The sequence below is a fragment of the Callospermophilus lateralis genome, chromosome 8, assembly GCF_048772815.1.
Source record: "Callospermophilus lateralis isolate mCalLat2 chromosome 8, mCalLat2.hap1, whole genome shotgun sequence".
Taxonomy (NCBI): Eukaryota; Metazoa; Chordata; class Mammalia; order Rodentia; family Sciuridae; genus Callospermophilus; species Callospermophilus lateralis.
This window is the reverse complement of record NC_135312.1, coordinates 137,232,190-137,252,244: the sequence shown is the minus strand read 5'-3', so window position 1 is coordinate 137,252,244 and position 20,055 is coordinate 137,232,190. Positions and strand designations below refer to the sequence as shown.

The window sequence follows — 20,055 nt, the reverse complement described above, 5'->3', positions numbered from 1 at the left end:
ATTGATAGCGCCACTACAAACAGGAAGGCAGACATTCTTAGGCAGCCTTGGCAAGAAGGCTCTGTGCTCTCAGTCTGCCTCTGGCGCTGCACAGCTTGGGGCCCCAGGTACCAGAGCACTGCAGCACACCCCCAAGACAGGTTTCTTGGGCTTCAGACATTCCTGTAGGCATGCAGAGAAACAAGTGTCCACAGGACACCTGCATGGGCTTCTCACACACCCCTAGGGCCCTGTGTCGGTGTGACGCCCTGACGGGGCTGCTGCTGCTGCTGCTGGCCATGTTACTGCCCTGGTTGAGCAAGGAGCCCAAAGGGGAACAGACGTTTCTTGCTCAGGGTTTTGGAACTGGGAGGTCCCGCATGGAGGCACCTGTATTTGGCTTGGTGAGAGCCCTAGCTGTGTGCACCCAGGACAGCCCTTAACCCCCTTCAGGAAGGCAGGCCCTCAGGGCCTGCTCAGCTCTCCCAGGCCCCACCCCTTAAAAGCACCACAGTGACAACACCTGAGGTTTCCGATGGGCCACATTCATGCCATAGCAATAACTATTAAGAAGAAAATTTAGCAAAAACGCAGTTGCCAACCAGTTTTATTTTTTACATATTTGAAGAAGTGATTAAAAAGACAATGCTAATCTGCTTTTTTAGTCACGCAATAATAATGGTTTGTTTGCCAGATTCATTTGGATGTGGGGCCAACTGCAATAAACTTCAATAAGATTCTAAGTCTGTGGAACCTGGACTTTAAAAAAAGCAGTTGGAATTAACACTGCTCTTACATTCCCAGCTCAAGGAAGCTCTCATGTTTTGTTTCTTTGTATGGCAGATATAACAATATTGGTAGAAACACAACTTTTCACACAGACACCAAGAGACCAATCTGTGTAGACAAACTAAAAATTGAAAATGAATCCATTCAAATCTTACATTATTGAATCATATAACAAATGTGAATTTGTTGACAACTTCCCAGAAGACAGAACAGTATTAAAAAGCGGTCTTCTTCATCATTTTCAAAAATTCTTCCTCATTTATTTCTCCATCCCCATCATAATCAGCTTCATCAAGCATTTCCTATAAAACAAAACAAAAAATGATATATAAAATCTACTAAAATGAACGACAGAAATGATTGTTCAATTACATGTTCGAAATCAAATTTTACTTTTAATGTACAACTAAAGTTAGAATATACCATTTTATACGAAAGTTGTAATTACACATAAATTATAAAAACAAGCAAGATTTACCTGCAGTTCATCATCTGTTAAATTCTCCCCGAGCTCCTTGGCGGCTCTCCTGATATTACTTAGTGTTATCCTCCCAGTATCATCATCATCAAATAATTTGAAAGCCTTCAATATTTCTTCTTTTTCATCTTTCTCACCCTTTAAAAATATGAAATAACTGTCACTTGTCTTTGATTACATTGCTAGAATAAATAAGTATTCTAAAAACAGATCTTCTCAGGTCTCTGAGCACTAGCGCTCCAGTGTATCAGGCAGCTCAGCTGAGCTGACTGCTGCACTGTTAACCACCCAATGCCCCCTCACACTTGCCCTCAAGGAACTGAGGTGCAGAACACAGTGAGGCAGGAAAATGCACCCTATACTGGCCCTCATCACTCAGGTCCATTCCAAAGACATAGGCTCTGCAGAGCTCCTTCAAGGCTCTGCAGAACAAGGCCTGCAAATACAGGCCCTCAACATGCTTGCCAAGTGCAAGTTTTTAAATTCTAGCTCCATTCTGTCCATCCTGACATATGTCCTCATTATTTCCTGACAAACCCCATTCTCCACAACAGTCTCCATTACCAATCTGAGAATGTTTTAATCTTGCAATTTCTGTCTATCTGCGTCCCACCCAATCTGAAACATCTAGACCCAAATTCTTCTATGAAACCTGTTTCAGCCTTCCCTGAAATTTGGAAAGCTACTGCGTGTGTTTCTCTGAAAAAAACAAAATCATGACTATACCATTTTTACACTTATAATGGCAAAAAAATTTTCAAAACTAATGGTGCCAATTCCTTCTTTGTCCATTTCAGCTATCATTTGTTTAACTTCTTTCTTTGGTTCAAATCCTAAGGCCCGCAATGCAATCTAGATTAGGAAGAAAAAAATTTTAATATGCCAAGATATCATTCTGATTAAATATTCATTAATCAACAGCTTCTCTTTTTAAAAATTTTTTTAGATGTCGATGGACCTTTATTCATTTATTTGTATGCTGTGCTGAGTCTCAAACCCAGTGCCACTCACAGGCTAGACAAGCCCTCTACCACTGAGCCACAACTCCAGCCCAGGCTTCTCTTTTTTAACAGGGACTGAGCATTAACCTAGAAATGAGGTCAGCAGTCCCAGGTTCCAACCCAGCTGTGCTAGAGTGTACTATACACCCTGGGCTTGGCTTGCTCATGTATAGAACATGATTTAAATGTTAACAAGATATTGTTAACACTCTCAAGCTTCCGGAAGACTACCCTTAAAAGTCTGAGTATTCCCACAAACATGGCATTTGAAATGTGTTAGAATTGGAAATTATTTCAGGACCTTCAATTCTTTCACATCTATGGTCCCAGAGCCATCAGCATCGAATAAGTCAAAGGCCTCTTTAATTTCTTGCTTTTGCATTTCATTCAATTCAATTTTTGCTGCTCTTTTCTCTGAACTTGTGTGTTGGTCAGACGCCTGTAATAAATACACACGTGGGTGAAAGACAAACTACATGCCTAGAATAATGGACGCATAGTTGAATCTGATAAATGAACTTATTGAAGGACCCTATTTCCTGCTATTATAAAGTTTCCCCTTCACTAAATTTGTGCTTTGGGTTATTAAGAACTTGGTGGAAAGCCTGGTTCTTTTTTATCACTTAGATTTTTTTCCTTAAAATTAGTGCCTTTTGAGAGGGGAAGGAGCAAAGGAGATGGTGGAACGGGCAGTGGCGGTGGTGCGACTGTCCCCCCGCGGGGTATCCGAGGGGCACTCGCCGAGGAGGAGTGACCTTCCCGTAGGCCCGTTTCCTAGCACGGAACCAGAGCCGCTCCCGTCTCCTCCCGGTGCTGCCGTGTACAGCGGCGGAGGGGCGAACGGCCACGCGGTCCAGGCGAAATACTACTGCAGAGGCCGGACTGCGACGGCGGGCCAACTGGCAGGGTCCGCGCCGCGTGGGCGGCGTCCTCTCCCGGCGAGGTGCGGTTTCCTGCCGGCCAGCGGGGCCTCGGGCCAGCCTCCAGCTCTGAACCCAGGAGCCCTGGGCCCGCACTGTTCGGAAGCCTCGGGCCTCACGTAGCTGCAGCCGCCTAGCGGGCCTCACGGCTCCCGCGGCAGCTCACGCCCTCGCCTCCAGCGGCGGCGGCCGCAGGGAGGGATTGCGGGCCGCCCAGAGCGAGCCACAGGAAGGACGCCTCGGCGACTCCGGAGGAGCACCGAGGGAAGCAGAGGCTCCACCTCACAGGCCCAAGCTCCCCTCCTTCCCGGGACCCACTCACCATGCCGCCCCGCCCGCTCCACGCCCGACGCCCCGCCCGCTCCACGCCCGACGCCCCGCCCGCTCCACGCCCGACGCCCCGCCCGCTCCACGCCCGACGCCCCGCCCGCTCCACGCCCGACGCCCCGCCCGCTCCACGCCCGCGTTGCCAGGGCCGCCTTCGCCCCGCGAGCCCCGCCCACCAGGCTGCGCACTGATGGACGGACACTCCATCCAATGGTCGGAAAGGGAACCCTCAAGTCCCCCCCCCTCCTGGTTCTCCACCAATAACGTGGCGTGCCCCGCCTTCTCCGCCGTGAAACGGAAATTCCCGAGCGCGAACGGGGCGGGGGCGTTCCCGACGTTGGCTGCGGGCGTGAACCCCAGGTCTGTGGGGCTCTCCAGGGAGGGCACGGGGAGAAGCTGCACCTTCCGAGGCCGCTGGCCGCGAGGGCCGGGTGAGAGGACGACGGTGGCCCGCGCCCAGCAGGGCCTCTGCGGCCCCGGCGGAGAACCAGCTGAGGCCGGGGCGAGGCTGCGGCTTAGCCACCGCAGGTCGCCCAGCTGGAGCCGAGTGCTTCTTGGAGCACTGCGTTAGCGGGGCTTCTAGACCTGGAAGGAACGTGGTCCCGCGGCCTCAGCCTGACCCCGGCTTCAGGCTCGGCTGCATCGGGTTTGATCTAACGGTAACGGGAAGGTTGAACAGTGGGTGACCTGTTTTTGCATCACTCTGCGATTTACGCTTCTGTTTGGGACCGTGGAGTTAAAATGTTTTGTTTTGTTTTTTTTAATGATAGGGCTCAGATTGCAGTTCTAGGTCTTGATTAGAATGTACTCAGTCTTGAAAAAGGGCTGCCACTAATCCGGCTGCACTACAGACATTCATAGTGATAACTAGATTTCCTATATCTACCAGATTTATTATATCTTATACATCTACCAGATTTATTGCTTTACATGTCAACCTGTCAGCTACTGAGTTTGAAAGGAATTGCATGTAGAGTGTAAAAGATGAATAAAACCAAGGGTCCCCAGATTAGTGGTTGAGATAGACAAGACATAAACACTGGGGCTGTGCTTGGGAGCACGGAAAGGAGGGACTCCTGCACTGGAGAAAGCTGTATCCAAAATGTGGCATTTGCCTTGGGTCACGAAAGCCATAGAGCATTCAAGGAGGTATAAAGAGGATAGACTGTTGAAATCAAAGTGTAGTATGTACAAAGTAAGGTACGGGGTGTGCTGTGTGGCACAATCATGTGGCTTTCAAGGAAGGGTGGGAGATGGGTCTTAAAAAGTCTGAGTGTAGACTTTACAGCACAATGTTAAGAAGACTTTATTTTCCAAGATAGATAGTTCTTGGCAGTGGAATACCCAATTCTCTTTTTAGTTTTTCAGGATGATTCTGAAGCCTCTTTAAAAGACATTAAAGGGTTCCAACTAAGGCAGTGCCAAATAGGAATCAGTCAACTCCAAAGGTAGTTGAAAGTTATATTCATGTTGGAGGAATACTAAACAGTGGTATCTGTTTTCTCTTGTTTCAGGTGTATACTCAAATTTGGGATAACAAATGTGAAAATCATTTACCAAATAATTTTTGAGTGCCTGCAGTAAAGTATACAACAATGCTGTAGGTACTTGAGATACTTCCATGACTAAATTGCTCTCCTGGAAATTATATTCTAACAGGGTTCATAAATGATAAGTAAACTGTATGCTACTAAGAGTATCCAGGGTGTAGAGGGAGAAGAGTTTTTGTTATTAATAGGATGCTCAGGGTGGGCTGTACTGAAAAGGAAATTTGAGAAAATATTTAAAGGTGGTGAAACAGTAGAGTTCTTGGAGAAGGAGTATTCCAGAAAGGGAGAACAACTAGAATAGAAACCCTAAGGTCGAGAGCAGGCTTTGCATGTTCCAGGAACAGGATGGAGGCCAGAGCAGAGTGAGGTGGAGTCAGAAGGGAAAGGGAAGAAGTGCATGTTCCTGGGGCTTGTGAGCACTGGGATTCTCGCATCAGTGAGCTGGGGAGGCTTTGCAAGATTCCCACCATCAGTGAAGGGAGTCCTATGTCAGACAAAGGTCAAGGACTTTCTGAGAGGCTTTTAAACAGTGGGTTGATAGGATTAGACTCTGTGTTGGGAATAGACTGGAGATGAGGAAACTGTTGATTTTGATGATGAAAGGCTGATTGTCCCCAGGCCGCTCCTGAGAAATGCATCTTAGTGTTGAGCTGAGTACCTTGGACAAAACTAGACATGACCTTGTGAAAAGAAAATGCCTTCTGATTTCAAAATCCTGGATAATCAGAGGCGACTCTGCTGGTCTGTCACTCAGGGAGGAGGAAGGAAGGTGCCAGAGGTGCTGTCCCCCATCACCTTCACTGTCTTTGCCTTTGTATGCCCAGCCTCTTAGAAGGTGAGGAATTCTTGTTTTCAATCTCTTTTTTTGTGTTTATGGTAGGCCCTTGCAGCTTCTTTAAAGTAATAATTAAGAAGGTCATCCAAAGTTAGAAACCTTAGACTGATTTGTTTTTATTTTTGTTTTTAGATTACTACTCAAAGTTGGAGTAGGTTCTTCAAGATGCTGAAACAGGTCTTTTGTAAATATTTATTTTCATAGCAGTTGTATGTGATATTTTGCATGTAGACTAGTTTTTTTAATTGTATGCCTTCTTTGGGAAGGTTTTTTTCATATAAATTCCATACCAGCTAAGTTTGGAATAGCTCATGAATTTTTCCATTTGTGCATTGATACCTTTGTGGTTCAGACAGTACAGAAAGGAGACCGTAAGCAGACATCTTAAAAAGACATGGGCCTGTGCCTGATAAGAGTGTTAACAAGGCTCGGAAGAAGGCAGAGGCCTGAGGAATGGAGACCGTCGGTAGAGAATGCAGCCCGAGGGCAGCATCATGAGGCAGTTGGTAGCTTGAACAAACCTGGGTTCTAGTCCATGAGGTCGTGTGTGTTGATTGTCACGCCTCCTTTCCGCATCACCAGGAGGCTGATGGCAGTACCACCTCACACTGCTGCTGTGAGGGCCACGTGACATAGGCCTGGTAAGTGCCTCACACCGGTGAACTCTCAACATGTGTTAGAAATGAAAAGCAAAACAAACAAAAACAGTCTTTTTAAGCTATTCCTTTCAACAGATTATTTTGAAGCACCTGGATATTCATGAGGAAAAAGGAGCCAATGTTTCCAGTAATTTACAAAAATCAGTTTAAGATGAATTATAAACATAAATGTAAAGAAAAAGTTTGCAGCCCGGGTTCCTGACATCAAAATGTACTGCAAAGCTGTGTTGTCACAACAGTATGGTGCTGGCACCAAGCGAACACAGGGGCAGTGGAATTGATTGAGAAACCAAAAATAAACCCATGTACCTAAGGCCAGTTGGTATTTGACAAAGATGCAAAGGCCACTCAGTTGAGAGTAGACTCTCTTCAACCAATGTGCTGAACAGTTGGATATCTACACGCAAAACATGAAGTTGGGCTGGGCTTGGTGGTGCACGCTTGTAATCCTGGCAGCTTGGGACGGGGGGATCACGAATTCAAAGGCACCTTCAGCAAAAGCAAGGCACTAAGCAACTCAGTGAGACCCTGTCTCTAAATAAAATACAGACTAGGGGTGGGGAGGTGGCTCAGTGGTCAAGTGCCCCTGAGCTCAATCCCCAGTACCACACAAAAAATGAAATTGGACCTCTGCTTATACCATATACAAAAATTAACCCAAAATTGATCAATACTGTTAAGGGATGCATTTATAAAACTCTTTAAACATGATGTTTGGTTAAATATGAATGATCTTGGATGTGGCAGTGGATAGATATGGCACCAATGAGCAACAGAAACAAAAAAAAAAGTGGACTGCATCAAAACTAAAAACTTGTGCATGTCCTCAACAATGTAGAAATCACTGCATTTATTTTCCGCAGATGGGAGTGTGTTTGCAAATTGTATACAGTGGTGTTTCACGTCCCTGGTTGACTGGTTCCAGGACTCCCCTGTGAATACCCAAGTCCACAGGTGTGCCAGTTACTTTTACATCTTCCCATATACTTTAATTCTCCTCTGGGATTACTTATTATTTACTAATAAAATGTAAATGCCACATGAACAGTTGTTATGAGGCATTTTGAAGGAAAGTGACAAGAACTTGTCAGCTGCAGGTGCAGGTTTTTTTCCCACGTTTTTGTGTCCACAGTTGGATCCCTGCATGCAGAACCCTGATTGGCACTTGCTGTTGTTTGATAAGGGTCTAGTACCTAGCGTGCACTTGCAGCTCAACACAAGAAAATCAGCAGCGCTTCTTAAATGGGTGAAATACTTGAAAAAACATTTCTCCATTAAGATTTACAAGTGGAAGCTGGATGCAGTGCTGGGCTCCTGGAAATCCCACTGCTCTCAGGAGGCTGAGGCTGGAGGATGGCAAGTTCAAGGCCAGTGTGGGCAACTTAATGAGATCCTGTCTCAAGGTAAAGACTAAAAAGAACTGGGAGAAATGCTCCATGGTAGAGTGCCCCTGTATTCAATCTTCAGTACGAATGCCAACAAGCACATGAAAAGATGCCCGTCGTCATTAGGAAAGTGCAGATCAGAAGCACAGTGAGATCACTCCACATCACTGGGATGTCTTTAATTTTACAAAAAAAAAAAAAAAAAAAAGTATTGTTGAGTGTCCTGTTGATTGAACAGTACACACACACACACTTCATGTCCTTCCAGAATTTCAGAATGTGGTGTTTTTTGAAATGAGAGAGATCACTGAAGCTGAGGTTATACTGGATTAGGGTGGGCGAAAGGCCATTTGAAACAGTGATCAAGTTACCAGGAGTAACTAGAAGCTGGAAGAGCAAGGAAAGAATCTTCCCTGGGGGGTGAGAGACTCACTGCCCTGCCAGTGCCTGGATTTTGGATTCTAGTCTCCAGAACCGTAAGAACATGGGTGTGTAGTTTTGAGCCTCCGGTGCTCTGTGATATCTGGTAGGGCAGCCCAGGAAACCAATACCCTGTGCGTGGCTGGTGTGAGTGTTCTGCTGTGGAAAACACTGTGGTGGTTCCTTAAAGAAAGTACCTCCAGGTTTCCTCCTAGAATAAAGAATTGGAAACAGTTGTTCAGGTCCACACTGTACATGGAAGTCCATAGCAGCACAATTCACAATGGCCAGCAGATGGAAGGAACTCAAATGGGCATCCATGGAAAAGAGGATATGCTAAGTGCGATTGTCCGAAGGAAGGTCACTCAGCCATGAAAGAGGAATGAAGCCCTGGTCCATATTGCAGTGTGGATGAGCCTCAGAAACAGGCCAAGTGAGAATTGGTGTTTTATGATGCCATTTATGTAAGGTATCAAGAATGATAGTGCTGAAGGACTGAAAGCAGAGTGGTGACTGCCAGGTCTGGGAGGGGATGGGACAGAGACTGCTTCATAGCTCTAGGGCTTCTTTAGGGATGATGAAACTGATAGTTATACAGCATTGCAAATGTACTGAAGGCCACTTTAAATGCCAGTGGTACACTTTAAAGTGGTTCAGTTTATGTTAAATGAATTTTAGATCAATTTAAAACAATAAAGCTTTCAGAAGAAATACAGAAAAATAAGTTTTCTTCTGAGAGAAAAAAACCTTTCTTAAATAGATAAGAGAAAGTAATAATTATTAAAAGAAGAAAAGATAAATGGACTAGGGAAATATATTGTGAGGCCGTTTTAAGGCCACTTGAAGTCTGGGGCCATGCTCACTCAAATGACACGAGTGAGCGTGGTTGTGTGTGTGCTTCAGCTGCACTGGGGCAAGCACGGAGTGGCTGGGGCTGGACTTCATCCAGCTGAGCTGAACTTAAGGATATTTGTACAAGGGAGCAACTGTGATAATTGACAAGTAGAATTCAAAACAGGCAAGTAGAGAGTTGATGTTACAGAGTAGGAGGTAAAAGGCGGATGTGGTGCGGCAGAACCTCACCACACTGTGGGTCGGAGAACATGACAGTCTCGGGAGGATTGAGGTTGGAGCCATCAACCTCAACCTGGGGCTGTTCTGACGTACTATGGTGCTATCTAGGAATATTGCTGACCATATCATAAATTTTTGTTATATAGAATTGAAAATTCACAAAAGAGGCCTTGAAACTGAACGCAGAGAGTCTGTCAGGCTGTTCCAGCTTCCCTCCAAGTCCTGGGACACCGCCAGCTGCTTCTGGGCTCAGCGCCTGCTGCCCTGGAACCCCTCTCAGGTCACTCTCCAGGGGTGGTGCAGTGCGGGGGCCAGGTGGGGTGCAGAGACAGCGTGGGAGGAAAAGCAAAAGTCTGAGTTGTTTGCTTTTCAGTGTTTGAGATTTAAAAGATTGTGATTAAGAAGTATTATTCAAAAAAATCATGGATTCTTAGAGCAAAGGGCAAGTTTGTATTTTCTGTGATCTTGGCTTCCCTGCTGAGTCGCCAGGGATCATGCCTCCCAAGGCAGCAGTTTTATAGATGGCTTTTCAGTTAGGGGTCACTCCAGGAGTTCTATTTATAGGACTAAAGTCCTTCCCTTGTAACTTCCTATTAATTTTGGGTGCAGATTCCAAAGTATTATGTGGAGTTAGTTGCTTGCTTTTGTGCGTGTGTGCGCGCGCGCACTTGCATGCATTGCTATGGATTAAACCCAGGGACACCTAATCACTGAGCCACATCCCCAGCTCTTTTTAATATTTTAAATAGAGATGATCTTGCTATGTTGCTTAGAACCTAATTAAATTGCTGAGGCTGGCTTTGAACTTGCAGTCCTCCTGCCTCAGCCAGTCAATCCTCTGAATCTGTTACCACAGTGCTAACATGTCCGGAACATCCCCGTCAAGGCTCCTTGAATAGGACTCCAGATCTCTGGAGCATTGTACTGTCTTAATGACCCCACAAAGTGAATGCTGTGATTAGCTCCATTTTCAGATATGCAGACTGAGGGCCAGAGTAGTAAGCAGTGAGCTGAGTTCAAGCCCAGAGACCTAGTCACACATATACAAGCTTTCAGGAGACGGCCAGTGGTACACACCTGTAATCCCAGGGACTCGGAGACTGAAGCAGGATCACAAGTTTAAGGCCAGCCTGGGCAACTTAGCCAGACCCTGACTCGGGAAAGTAAAATAAGTAGTAGTACAAACTTTCAAACACTATGTCTAGTTGTTTCTCTTTCTGTTGGGATACTGGGGATTAAACCCAGGGGTTCATGCTTGTTATCAACCTCTACTGCTGAGCCACACTGAGCTGGGAGCTCTCTTCAGTGGCCTCCACCGCAGGAGCAAGGCTAGGCTTCTCGACATAGTATGTTATGCCCTTCTTGATGCAGGTTCTGTCCTCTGCGGGAGGCTGGTCTCCTGTGGTCCCCCTGTACTCGGTATGCGCCCACAGCACCATGGCTCACAATAACCAGTCTTACCCAGCACCACAGGTTGGTCTGTGTGTGTACTTTACTGCCACCTCCCACCTCCTTCCTCCTCCACCTAGCTGACTCGCTCAGGTTGTCCTTCAAGGCTCGCTCTGGGGATTGCTGCCTTCTGCACACAGCGTGTATTGCGTCTTAAATGGTGTGGCCACCACCATGTCTTTGTACCTTTGTCATTAGTATTTTACTGCACATTGCACTGACCATATTTAATGGAAACCATGTGTACTTCAAAGGCAGGGACCATATCTTATTTTTCTTTTCTGTATTCATTCATAATGATGAATCACACTGAATAAGTTTCCAAGTTTTTATTTTATTTGCAGATGTTGACTTGTGATGGCCTGCAGAGTAATAAACAAAAGACGACATGTGGGACTTCAACAACTGTCCTCATTTGCAGAAACAGGAAGAACGTTCCTGGGCCCAGTGAAATCATCCAAATTTGTTACAGGTGGGGACTGTCATGAAAGTGTGTTGATCAGCTCAACAGTAAGACTCCTTGAAAGTTTGGATTTGACCAGCACAGTGGGGCAGCTTCTCCATGAGGCAGTTCAAGCACAAAACAACACCTATAGGACTGGCACCAGCACGCTCTTATTTCTCGTCGGTGCATGGAGCAGGGCTGCTGAAGAGTGCCTCCATCTGGGTGTTCCTGTTTCCATAATCGCTGCAGTGATGTCAGAAGGCTTGGACTCTTGCAGGGAAGAGGTAGCTTTCCTTCAAGTCCCAGTCCACAACGTATTTGACCATGTGCACAACTCAAGGACCATTTCTGGACTTGAAACACCTCATGTTGGTTCCTGTCCTTTCCTACAAGCCCCTTCAGGTGCTGGTGGGATATCCAAAGAGCATGATTTCAAACATGCTGCCTCTCAACTATTGACCGTTTACAGTCTTTCTGGGAGACCTGTTAAACTGCCAGAATTCTTCAACCTTCCAGTAAAGGTCGAAGCAGGTAAAGAGACATCACAAGGTCTGAAGAGCAGTGTGCACACTGACACCTGCTCTAGAAAGTCAGTACTGACCCACAGTAGGCATTTTAACAGGACCGATAACAGTCTCTGGATAAGCAAACCAGATGGGTTTCTAGAACAGTATAGCGCAACGACTCCCAAAACCTACAGATGTTGTGATTTGGTAGAGTTGGCAGTGGGTTTGAGCCATGGAGATCTTGGCACCATGAAGTTGGTAGAAGCAGCAGTACAACTGCAGTATCAGAAGGCATGTGTGCAACAAGGCAACTGTACAGTGCCATTTATATTTGATGTTTCTAGAGTCTTCACTTGCTGTCTCCCAGGCTTGCCTGAAACTTTGTCTTATGTTTGTTCAGGGTATGTCACTGTTGTACCAATAGCTAGTATAACCCTGATCAAGGGATTAGAGAATCAGCCTCTCCGGGTAGTTCTCATTGAGGGTGACCTTGTAGAGAGTTACCACCACCTGGGATTTAATGAGTCCACCAATATTAAAACACTACTAGATAGCGTGGAACTTCAAGGAGACAGCTCAGAAGAACTGTGGACAAATTATGTATTACAGGTGTTGACCCAGTTCAACGTGAACCTCATCCTGGTGCAGGGAAATGTATCTGAATCCTTGACTGAAAAGTGCAGGCACAGTAAGCGGCTAGTGGTGGGATCTGTGGGCAGCAGCGTGATGCAGGCTTTCGCTGAGGCTGTGGGAGCAGTGCCAGTGACCTACGTTTCCCAAGTGAATGCAGACTGTGTGGGCAGTGGCGTCTCCGTGAGCTTCTGGAGAACTCCCTTGGAGGTTGTAAGCAGGAGCAGCGGAATGCCCATCTTGTTAAAAACAGAAGGAATTAATCTGATCACAGCGGTGCTCACTCACTCAGTCCCTGCACAGATGCAAGCCAAAGAAGACAGGTTCTGGACCTGTGCATATCGTTTGCATTATGCTCTAGAAGAGGAAAAGGTCTTCCTTGGAGGTGGAGCAGTTGAATTTTTGTGTCTGAGTCATCTTCAAATTCTTGCTGAGCAGCCTCTGAACAAAGGCGACCACCCCAGTCTGGGGTGGCTTCCTAACACTTCCTGCTGGCTGACCTCCTCCCTGCCAGCATACAGGCCAGCTGTGCTTAAATGCCTGGCAGGCGGGTGGCATAGATACCTCTCGGCACTCATGTGTAACTCAGCCACTTGCCCATCAGAGCTTGCAGCCCACACGTTCATCGAGCATCATGTACAAAATGCTACAGCCTCTGGCTCACCGTCGGCTTACATTTTAAATGAATATAGTAAGCTAAATAGTGGAATTTTTAATGCAGGTTTTTCAGATAAACTGGAGCAGGTTCCAAGAGTTTATGACATTGTCACACCAAAGATGGAGGCGTGGCGCCGAGCCCTGGATTTGGTATTGTTGGTACTTAAGACAGACAGTGAAATTATCACTGGACTTGGACATGCACAGATGAACTCACAGGAAATAGGGGGGCTTTTGTTCTTATAGCATTATTGGATAAGTCTTTGGAAAATAATCTTTTGTAATATACCATGCAAATAATAAATTTGTTAATAATCAAGTTATAGTGCCTGAAATGCTAGGTATTACCAAGAAGAAAATAATTGAGGACAGTCATACTATGCAGGGGCTGAGATTTTACCCTGCTGGGTAGCCAGCAGATAACCTGCTCCTGTTTCATGGAGTGCCAGAGTACACAAGACACTGGGATCAGCAGCAGAGGACTCGGCTAGTCAAAGCAGAAGTGGTGTCTAGAGCTTTGCCTTGGCTTTCATGAGTGCTGAGCTTGGCCCAGTCGCAGCAGAACCCGTCCTGCACCCTTGGCCAGCGGGAGCTGTTGCCACGTATTTCAGGGTGCTCAGTGTAAGCACAGCCATGGCCGTGGGCTGGCTGAAGGTCGGTCACGTCCTTGTGTCCTTCGCATCCCCAGCAAATGTGCAGGGTGGTGTCACTCACGGTGTGTCGCCGTTACCAGCAGTCCCAGCCACGTTGCTGGTGGGAGCCAAATGGAGTAACACAGGGGCAGAAGAGCACTGAGAACTAGTGTGAGCGTGAGCCAGGTGTGGTGGCCCACGGCCATAATCCCAGCAACTCTGGAGACTGAGGCAGGAGAATGGCAAGTTTGAGGTCAGCCTCAGCAACTTAGCAATGCCCTGTCCCAAAATTAAAAAGTCCAAAAGAACTGGGGTGTAGGTCCCTGGTAAAGCATCCCTAAGTTCAATCCCCACTATCATCCCCACCCCCCAAAACAATGTAACCTTGAAGACAAGGTCCACTGGCCTCTAGGAAGCAGCTGGAGGTGGACAGTCTGATGTGGCTGGTAAGCAGTTCCTCCTCAAGAATAGGAGCGAGCCCCAGGGTCATAAAACAGAGAATTGGCACAGGCCCATACCCCTCTCCTCAGAGGAGTCCCCTTCTCTAATTAGATTCACAAAGATTCCCTGCAGGTGCCTTGAACATGGGGAACAATGAGAAGCCAAAGCCATTCGACATCAAATGACCACAGTATAAGAAACATGCTAAACCGACTGCGGTGTCTTCTGTGCTGCTGTGACAGTGCCACAGGCTGCCTGGTAACCCACACGGTTCTGGGGGCCAGGGGTCCAGGTCAAGGTGCCAGCGCTGTGTCCTTGGGACTTGAAGGCTGGAGAGGCGGGAGGGTGAGAGCCACTCCCTAGCCCTCTCTGTAGGGCCACAGGGTCATCCTGTGCACTCCCAGAGGCTCCGCCTCCCAGCTGGTCACACTGGGGACTCAGTTTCCAATACCAGGTATTTGGAGGAGGATAAAAACATTCAGGAAGTAGCACAAACCAAAGATATTCCTACAGGTAACGGAAACTCACCAGAATAACAAAAAGCTAGAGCAGGTGAAGAGTGTGTTTAAATGGGTTAAGTCATGTAGAACAGAGTTTCTGAAAAACAGTACAGTCTCAAAACGATATCAAATATCAGATGACGAGCAGGTCATAAATGGGAACACAGAACAGAACTGGGGGGAGCAGTTGGCAACAGCTTTGCACTAGGCGTCAGGTGACGGGAGCAGTGCAGTGAGGCAGTAAGTCCCCCAGCCTCAGTGAAGGAGCTCCCCGTTCTCAGACGGCCAAAGGCCCAAGACAGACGTGTCTTGTGCCATTTTTCTTTCTAAACGATTGCTTAAATGGCCGAACTGCAAAGAGTGAGACAGGGCTGTCACCCTAGGTCCCCCCTGGAAGGCCAGGCCATCAAGCTGAGGGCAGTTTGTGGCTCACTTGTTCATACCGTGTTCTCCTCTAGAAGGCGCAGTTCAGTGAGAAGGAAGGCTGTGGTGGGCTCCAGGAGTCCCGGTCCCAGGGGAAGTGCCATGGTTTCCATGATCATGGCTTTGCAGGCCCCCATAAAAATGCATAAATAGAAATAAAGGTATTGTGTCCATCTACTACTTCTACAACAACAACAACTGTGTGTGTGTATCTGCTCTGTACTCCATTTTAAAAAAATTTCTTGGTCCTTTTGTTTTCTTCCCACATACCAATGTAATAATTGTCAATATTTGGGGTACAGTTTCCCAAGGGGCTTCTGTGTGTCTAGATATGGAGATGGAGTTTACAGTCCAAAAATGGGATTGCCACGCATGCTGTGTGTAATCTACTTCTGTCCATTAGTCTCTCAAGTACTTTCCCCAGTATCCTTTCCCCAGAGTCCTGTAAAATCATCCAGCATCACTTGTTCCAGCACAGTAAACTGCTGTGATTTACTTAGCCTGTGACCTGTCAGACATTGAGGTCAGACCCAGTCTGGCAGTTATCATGAACAAGGCCATCATAAGTGTATTTATAGCTGAATTTTTCCTGTTAGTCATCATTATTTCCTTTAGAAAAATTCTTAGAAATGGACCAACAGGTATCATGGATATCTTTAAGGAACTCTGAATATTCTTGTCAAATTGTTCTCCAAAAGGCTCTACAATGTGTGTGCGTACACATGTATATCGCTTCACCGACCCTTGTCAACCTGGATGTTATCATTTTGATTCTGTTTGACCAGTGTGGGTGAGAATGCTATTTCCTTTTACTTAAACATTCTTTGACTATTAATGAGGGAGAAAACAGTGGTTTTTTTTTTTTCTTTTTAGAAATTACTTGTTCTGATTATATTTTCTAATTACATTTTTACATTGTTCTAAATACATTTTTAAGCCATCTGGAATTTATTTTAGTAGACTATTTAAAGACTCTAAACTTTTCCAGTGGTTATTCAGTTGTCCCAACGTCATCATTCAGATAACTCTTGCTGTGATGAGCAAGTGTGAGCAGAAAGAGGTCCATGTTCGTTCTCCTTGCTAGAAGCATTCCATGCCTTTCTGATCATGAGGTCCTACTGCTCAGCATTCTATCATAATTTTTCTGACACCATAGTGCTGTACACTAATGAAGAAAAGAATTTAGTAGAAACTCATCGCCCTAAAAATGCTGGAAATTAGGCAATACCCCGCTGGTAGAAGTCTCCCTGTGTCCAGTTTCTCTTCTAAAACCCTTCATTCCATCAAAGCTCGCTCTGAAAACCCAAAGATGCCACTTTCCTTTGACCTGCAGGTGGCAGACGTCCGCCGTGGCTCTCAGGGCTTAGCTGCAGGTTTACAGTCCTGGAGGAAAGAGGTTGGCAGAAGTCTGCCAGCAGGGATTTAGGGCAGAGGCCCTTGGGCAGATCCTTTTGTTGCTGTGTGTGTGAGTCCACAGAAGCTGGCTCTGCAGGAGGGGGTTCTCTGGGCTGGCATCTCCCCTTACATACAAGGTTGAGGGAAGCCTCTCCTGCTCACCTGCCCGCTCTGAATTCTCATTGCCAGTTTCAGCCCTGGGAGGTTCTGAGTGGTAGGGAAAGGCACGTGAAGGGGCGCAGCTGGTCGGATGGGCGCTTCCTGAGGCAGTGTAAGGCCAGACCTGCCAGCACAGGGAACAGCAAGCTGAAAATGCCAACTTAGGGAACTTTGTCACATTTCACCACAATTTTTAAGTTTTTAAGTAAAAATTAATTACCAAAAAGTTATACCATTTTTATAATATTACAGTTTCAAAAGTTGGCCAATTATAGATTCAGACCATTATGATGGTGTGACTATCACCCAGAAGCAACGCATTGATGAGTGAGATAACTTCCTGAATGACAGGGCACAGATGACCCTGTCTGTCTTGACAGTGCGGCCCTATTACTAAGTCCCTCCCTGGGTGGGGCAGGGCTCAGTGGCAGAGGCTTGCCTAGCTGGTGGGAGGCCCTGGGTTCTGGGTTCCGTCCTCAGCACCACACGATCAGTCAGTCAGTCAATCAGTAAAAATTATTGTTTCTATCTACAACTAAAAAACAAAGGTTTCTAAACAGTGACAAAGATTGGAATGTGAAGGAATTGCTGTTTAATTGTGAAGTTCTAATGTTCAGAAATGACAGTTGCCACTGCTCATCATGGTGGTTGCATCTGGTGTTGCATCTCTGCGAAGGCTAAGACCGGTTGTTCAAGTTGGTGTGACTGATTTTAATAGTTTGAACCATCTTCACAACATTTATTTTCCTTCCAGAATTGCTTTGTCAGATTTTTTTCCCCATGTAATAATGGAATCTAGGAACAAAACAGATATCTTTAAAAGTTTATTAGTGTGTGGCTTCCTGAAAAATATCTGACACTGCTCAAAACTGTCAAGATCATAAAAAGAAAACAGTGCTGTACATGGTGGCTACACCTGTCATCCCAGCGACCTGGGAGGCTGAAGCAGGGGGATCACAAGTTCAAAGCCGGCCTCAGCAGCTTAGTGAAATCCTGTCTCAAAATAAAGAACATTTTAAAAGGGCTGTGGATGTGGCCCAGTGGTAAAGCATCCCTGGGTTCAATGCCCAGTACCAAGAAAAAAAAATTGTTCATGCCAAGCAGAGCACACAGGAGACAGGACAACTGAATAAATAACATGTCCTGGGTGGGTCACAGAGCAGAGAAGGAAAAGATGTTAAGGAACACTAGAGAAATTTGGAGTCAATATGGACTTGAGCTAATACTTACCTATACTTACGTATCAATACTGGCTCACTAATCGTGATAAATGTGCCATGCTAATGTAAGATGTTAATAGTAAGGGAAGATAGACGTGGTGTGATTGTGTCCCCCCGAATCAAGTGCTGGAACTCATCTCCGGGGCAGCAGTGTGGGAATGCGGCTGGTGGGGGGATTCAGGTCCTCATAGCCCCTGCCTCCTGAAGGTCCTAAGCAGGATCCTCCCTTCTGCTCTTCTGCTGCGTGAGACCCCGTCCTCCAAGGCCGCTCCTGATCCTGGACTTCCCAGCCTACAGAGCTGTGAGAAGTAAATTCTGCTCTTTGAATCACTGGTGTGTCGTATTCTGTTACAGCTGCAGGAAATGGACCAAGATGTGGGGCACATGGTATTTGGGGGATATTTTCACACTTTTTCTGCAAGTGTAAAATCATCATTTATTTTAAAAATGTTGGTGTGTTCAAACAACTAATACCACTCAATGCACAGAGGCTAATATACCAAGTAATAGAAACTGGTTTTCCAAGAGTGCCCAGCTGAGGAGGGGAAGCCTGTGGGTTCAGACTGCGGTGCTGCTGCCAAGAGCGCCTCGGAGCCACTGCCTTGCTGAGGAGTGCGGTGCATTCTCGGGGCTGAAAATGCCCAGTATGCAGACAGGCCCCCTTGCTGCCGCTCCACTTGTCCTTGTGCAAAATCAATGCTGTTTCAGTGGAGACTTCTTCAGTGGCTGCTAGGGTACCATCAGGGTGCTGTGGCTTTCTGCAGCCAGCGGTCATGTGGGTGGAAGCCATGCTCTGCAGGGAACGGCAAGCTGAAAATGCCAAGATAGGGAACTTTGTCACAACACGCTGTGTTGCCAGCATGTGTGCGTGCAGGTATTTGATGGGCCACATCGGGTGTTCAACACTTCATCACAACATGAGCTTCGAGCAGGACACACACCTGCAGCTCCTCAGAGGCTGAGGCAGGAGATCATAAGGTGAAGAAGAGCCTCAGCAACTTGATGAGATCCTATCTCAAAAAATAAAAGGCTGTAGGATGTGGCTCAGTGGTAAAGTACACCTGGGTGCATTCTCTAGTACCCAGAACAATAAAATGAAATATTTTGTTAGATTATTTTGCCCCACTGTAGGCAAATGCTTGTGTTTCAAGCGTGTTCAAGGTGGGCTAGGCTAGGCTAGGTGTGTTAATGCACTTTCCATTTACAATGGGCTCGTCAGGATGTAAGCCCTGTAAGTTGAGGACTCTGGAGTATAAAAAGAACTAGCCTCACCCCCAAGTGTACATAGTCACCTCCATCTGGAGCAAATGACCGGACCCTTTCCAAGGGCAGAATGCCAACTCTAGCTTCTACAAAATGTAAAGTTGGTACTATTATATACCACAATATGTAACAAAGTCTTTTTTCAGGTGATTTTAAGGGTTTTTTTTTTTTTAATATCTTTGTTTATTTTTATGTGGTGCCAAGAATCGAACCCAGTGCCTCATGCACACTAGGCGAGCGTGCTACCACTTGAGCCACATCCCCAGCCCCCCCCTTTTTAAGTTTTTTTTCCTGAGATTTTTTCCCCCATTTCTTTTGCCATTTTTCTTGGCAGTCACATTAGAAATTTTCCCAGTATGTTTATCTGGTGATGTGAAGAAAATTCTCTGTACGCAGTCTGCTATGCAAGTGAATTGGGACACTCATAGTCTGTTGACAGTATTGAGGACTGGTTTGGTGTCCAAAAACAGTAGATGTGTTTCCTGTGTTGACCTCAGAGCTGGCTCCCCAGCAGGCTTCCCCTGGGGTAAACAGTGAATAGCACTGGAGCAGGCAGCAGCCCCTCCCTCACCACTTAGCTGAACCGGAGGCTAAAATGGGTTCTTGTTAACATAGTTTAAACGTTTTAAATAGCATTAGTATTTCTTGTCTAAAAGTAATAGGCTTCTATTCATGCAGTCATTTATTTCCTTCAAATAATCATTTGTTTCTAGATTCTGAAACTTTGAGAATCTCATGGGCCAGTTGTCAAATGCAGATTCCCAGAGCCAGAAGCTATCTTTTAATTGAAGCCTGATCAGATAAGTTTCTTAAACCTAGCTACACAAAGAGACCCCCTAAGGAGCTTTTAAAACTACCGGGTGCCCCAGAGCAGAAGCCAGGGACGGAGCAGGAGAGGAGGGAAGGGAAAGGCCGGGG

The 20,055-nt window shown here is 46.2% G+C and overlaps 2 protein-coding genes across 15 annotated transcripts; one reads left to right on the top strand and one right to left on the bottom strand.

Annotated features, from left to right (window-relative positions):
- Positions 1-570: 570 nt before the first annotated feature.
- Positions 571-4,137, bottom strand: LOC143405804 (uncharacterized). The gene is made up of 7 exons (XM_077110159.1): positions 4,115-4,137; positions 3,490-4,056; positions 3,003-3,309; positions 2,549-2,686; positions 1,973-2,098; positions 1,247-1,384; positions 571-1,070 (listed from the first exon to the last, which is right to left on the bottom strand). Exons 1-7 carry the CDS (start codon positions 4,135-4,137, stop codon positions 984-986), a joined length of 1,386 nt encoding a protein of 461 aa, XP_076966274.1. The 3' UTR covers positions 571-983.
- On the top strand, positions 3,793-13,423 carry Bbs12 (Bardet-Biedl syndrome 12). Of its 14 annotated transcripts, none has more exons than XM_076864393.1 (3): positions 3,814-3,854; positions 9,564-9,697; positions 11,211-13,423. In XM_076864393.1, the coding sequence occupies exon 3, from the start codon at positions 11,224-11,226 to the stop codon at positions 13,348-13,350; it is 2,127 nt and encodes a 708-aa protein (XP_076720508.1). In that variant the 5' UTR covers positions 3,814-3,854; positions 9,564-9,697; positions 11,211-11,223; the 3' UTR covers positions 13,351-13,423. The 14 variants fall into 14 exon arrangements, with proteins under 14 accessions (XP_076720510.1, XP_076720508.1, XP_076720498.1 ...); XM_076864383.2 differs by having other exon boundaries at positions 3,815-3,854; positions 5,009-9,697; XM_076864394.2 differs by lacking the exon at positions 3,814-3,854 and adding an exon at positions 3,864-4,153.
- The last annotated feature ends 6,632 nt before the right edge of the window (positions 13,424-20,055 follow it).

What these genes read in the sequence shown, in the direction of transcription:
- Bbs12 (XM_076864395.2), top strand. Translation starts at nt 11,224, where the DNA reads ATGGCCTGCAGAGTAATAAACAAAAGACGACATGTGGGACTTCAACAA.
- LOC143405804 (XM_077110159.1), bottom strand. Translation starts at nt 4,137, where the DNA reads ATGCAGCCGAGCCTGAAGCCGGG. An exon ending in GGAAACGGGCCTACGGGAAG is followed by an intron (nt 2,687 to 3,002) that starts GTCACTCCTCCT and finishes TATTTATTACAG; the next exon opens with GCGTCTGACCAACACACAAG. An exon ending in TAACAGATGATGAACTGCAG is followed by an intron (nt 1,071 to 1,246) that starts GTAAATCTTGCT and finishes TTTGTTTTATAG; the next exon opens with GAAATGCTTGATGAAGCTGA.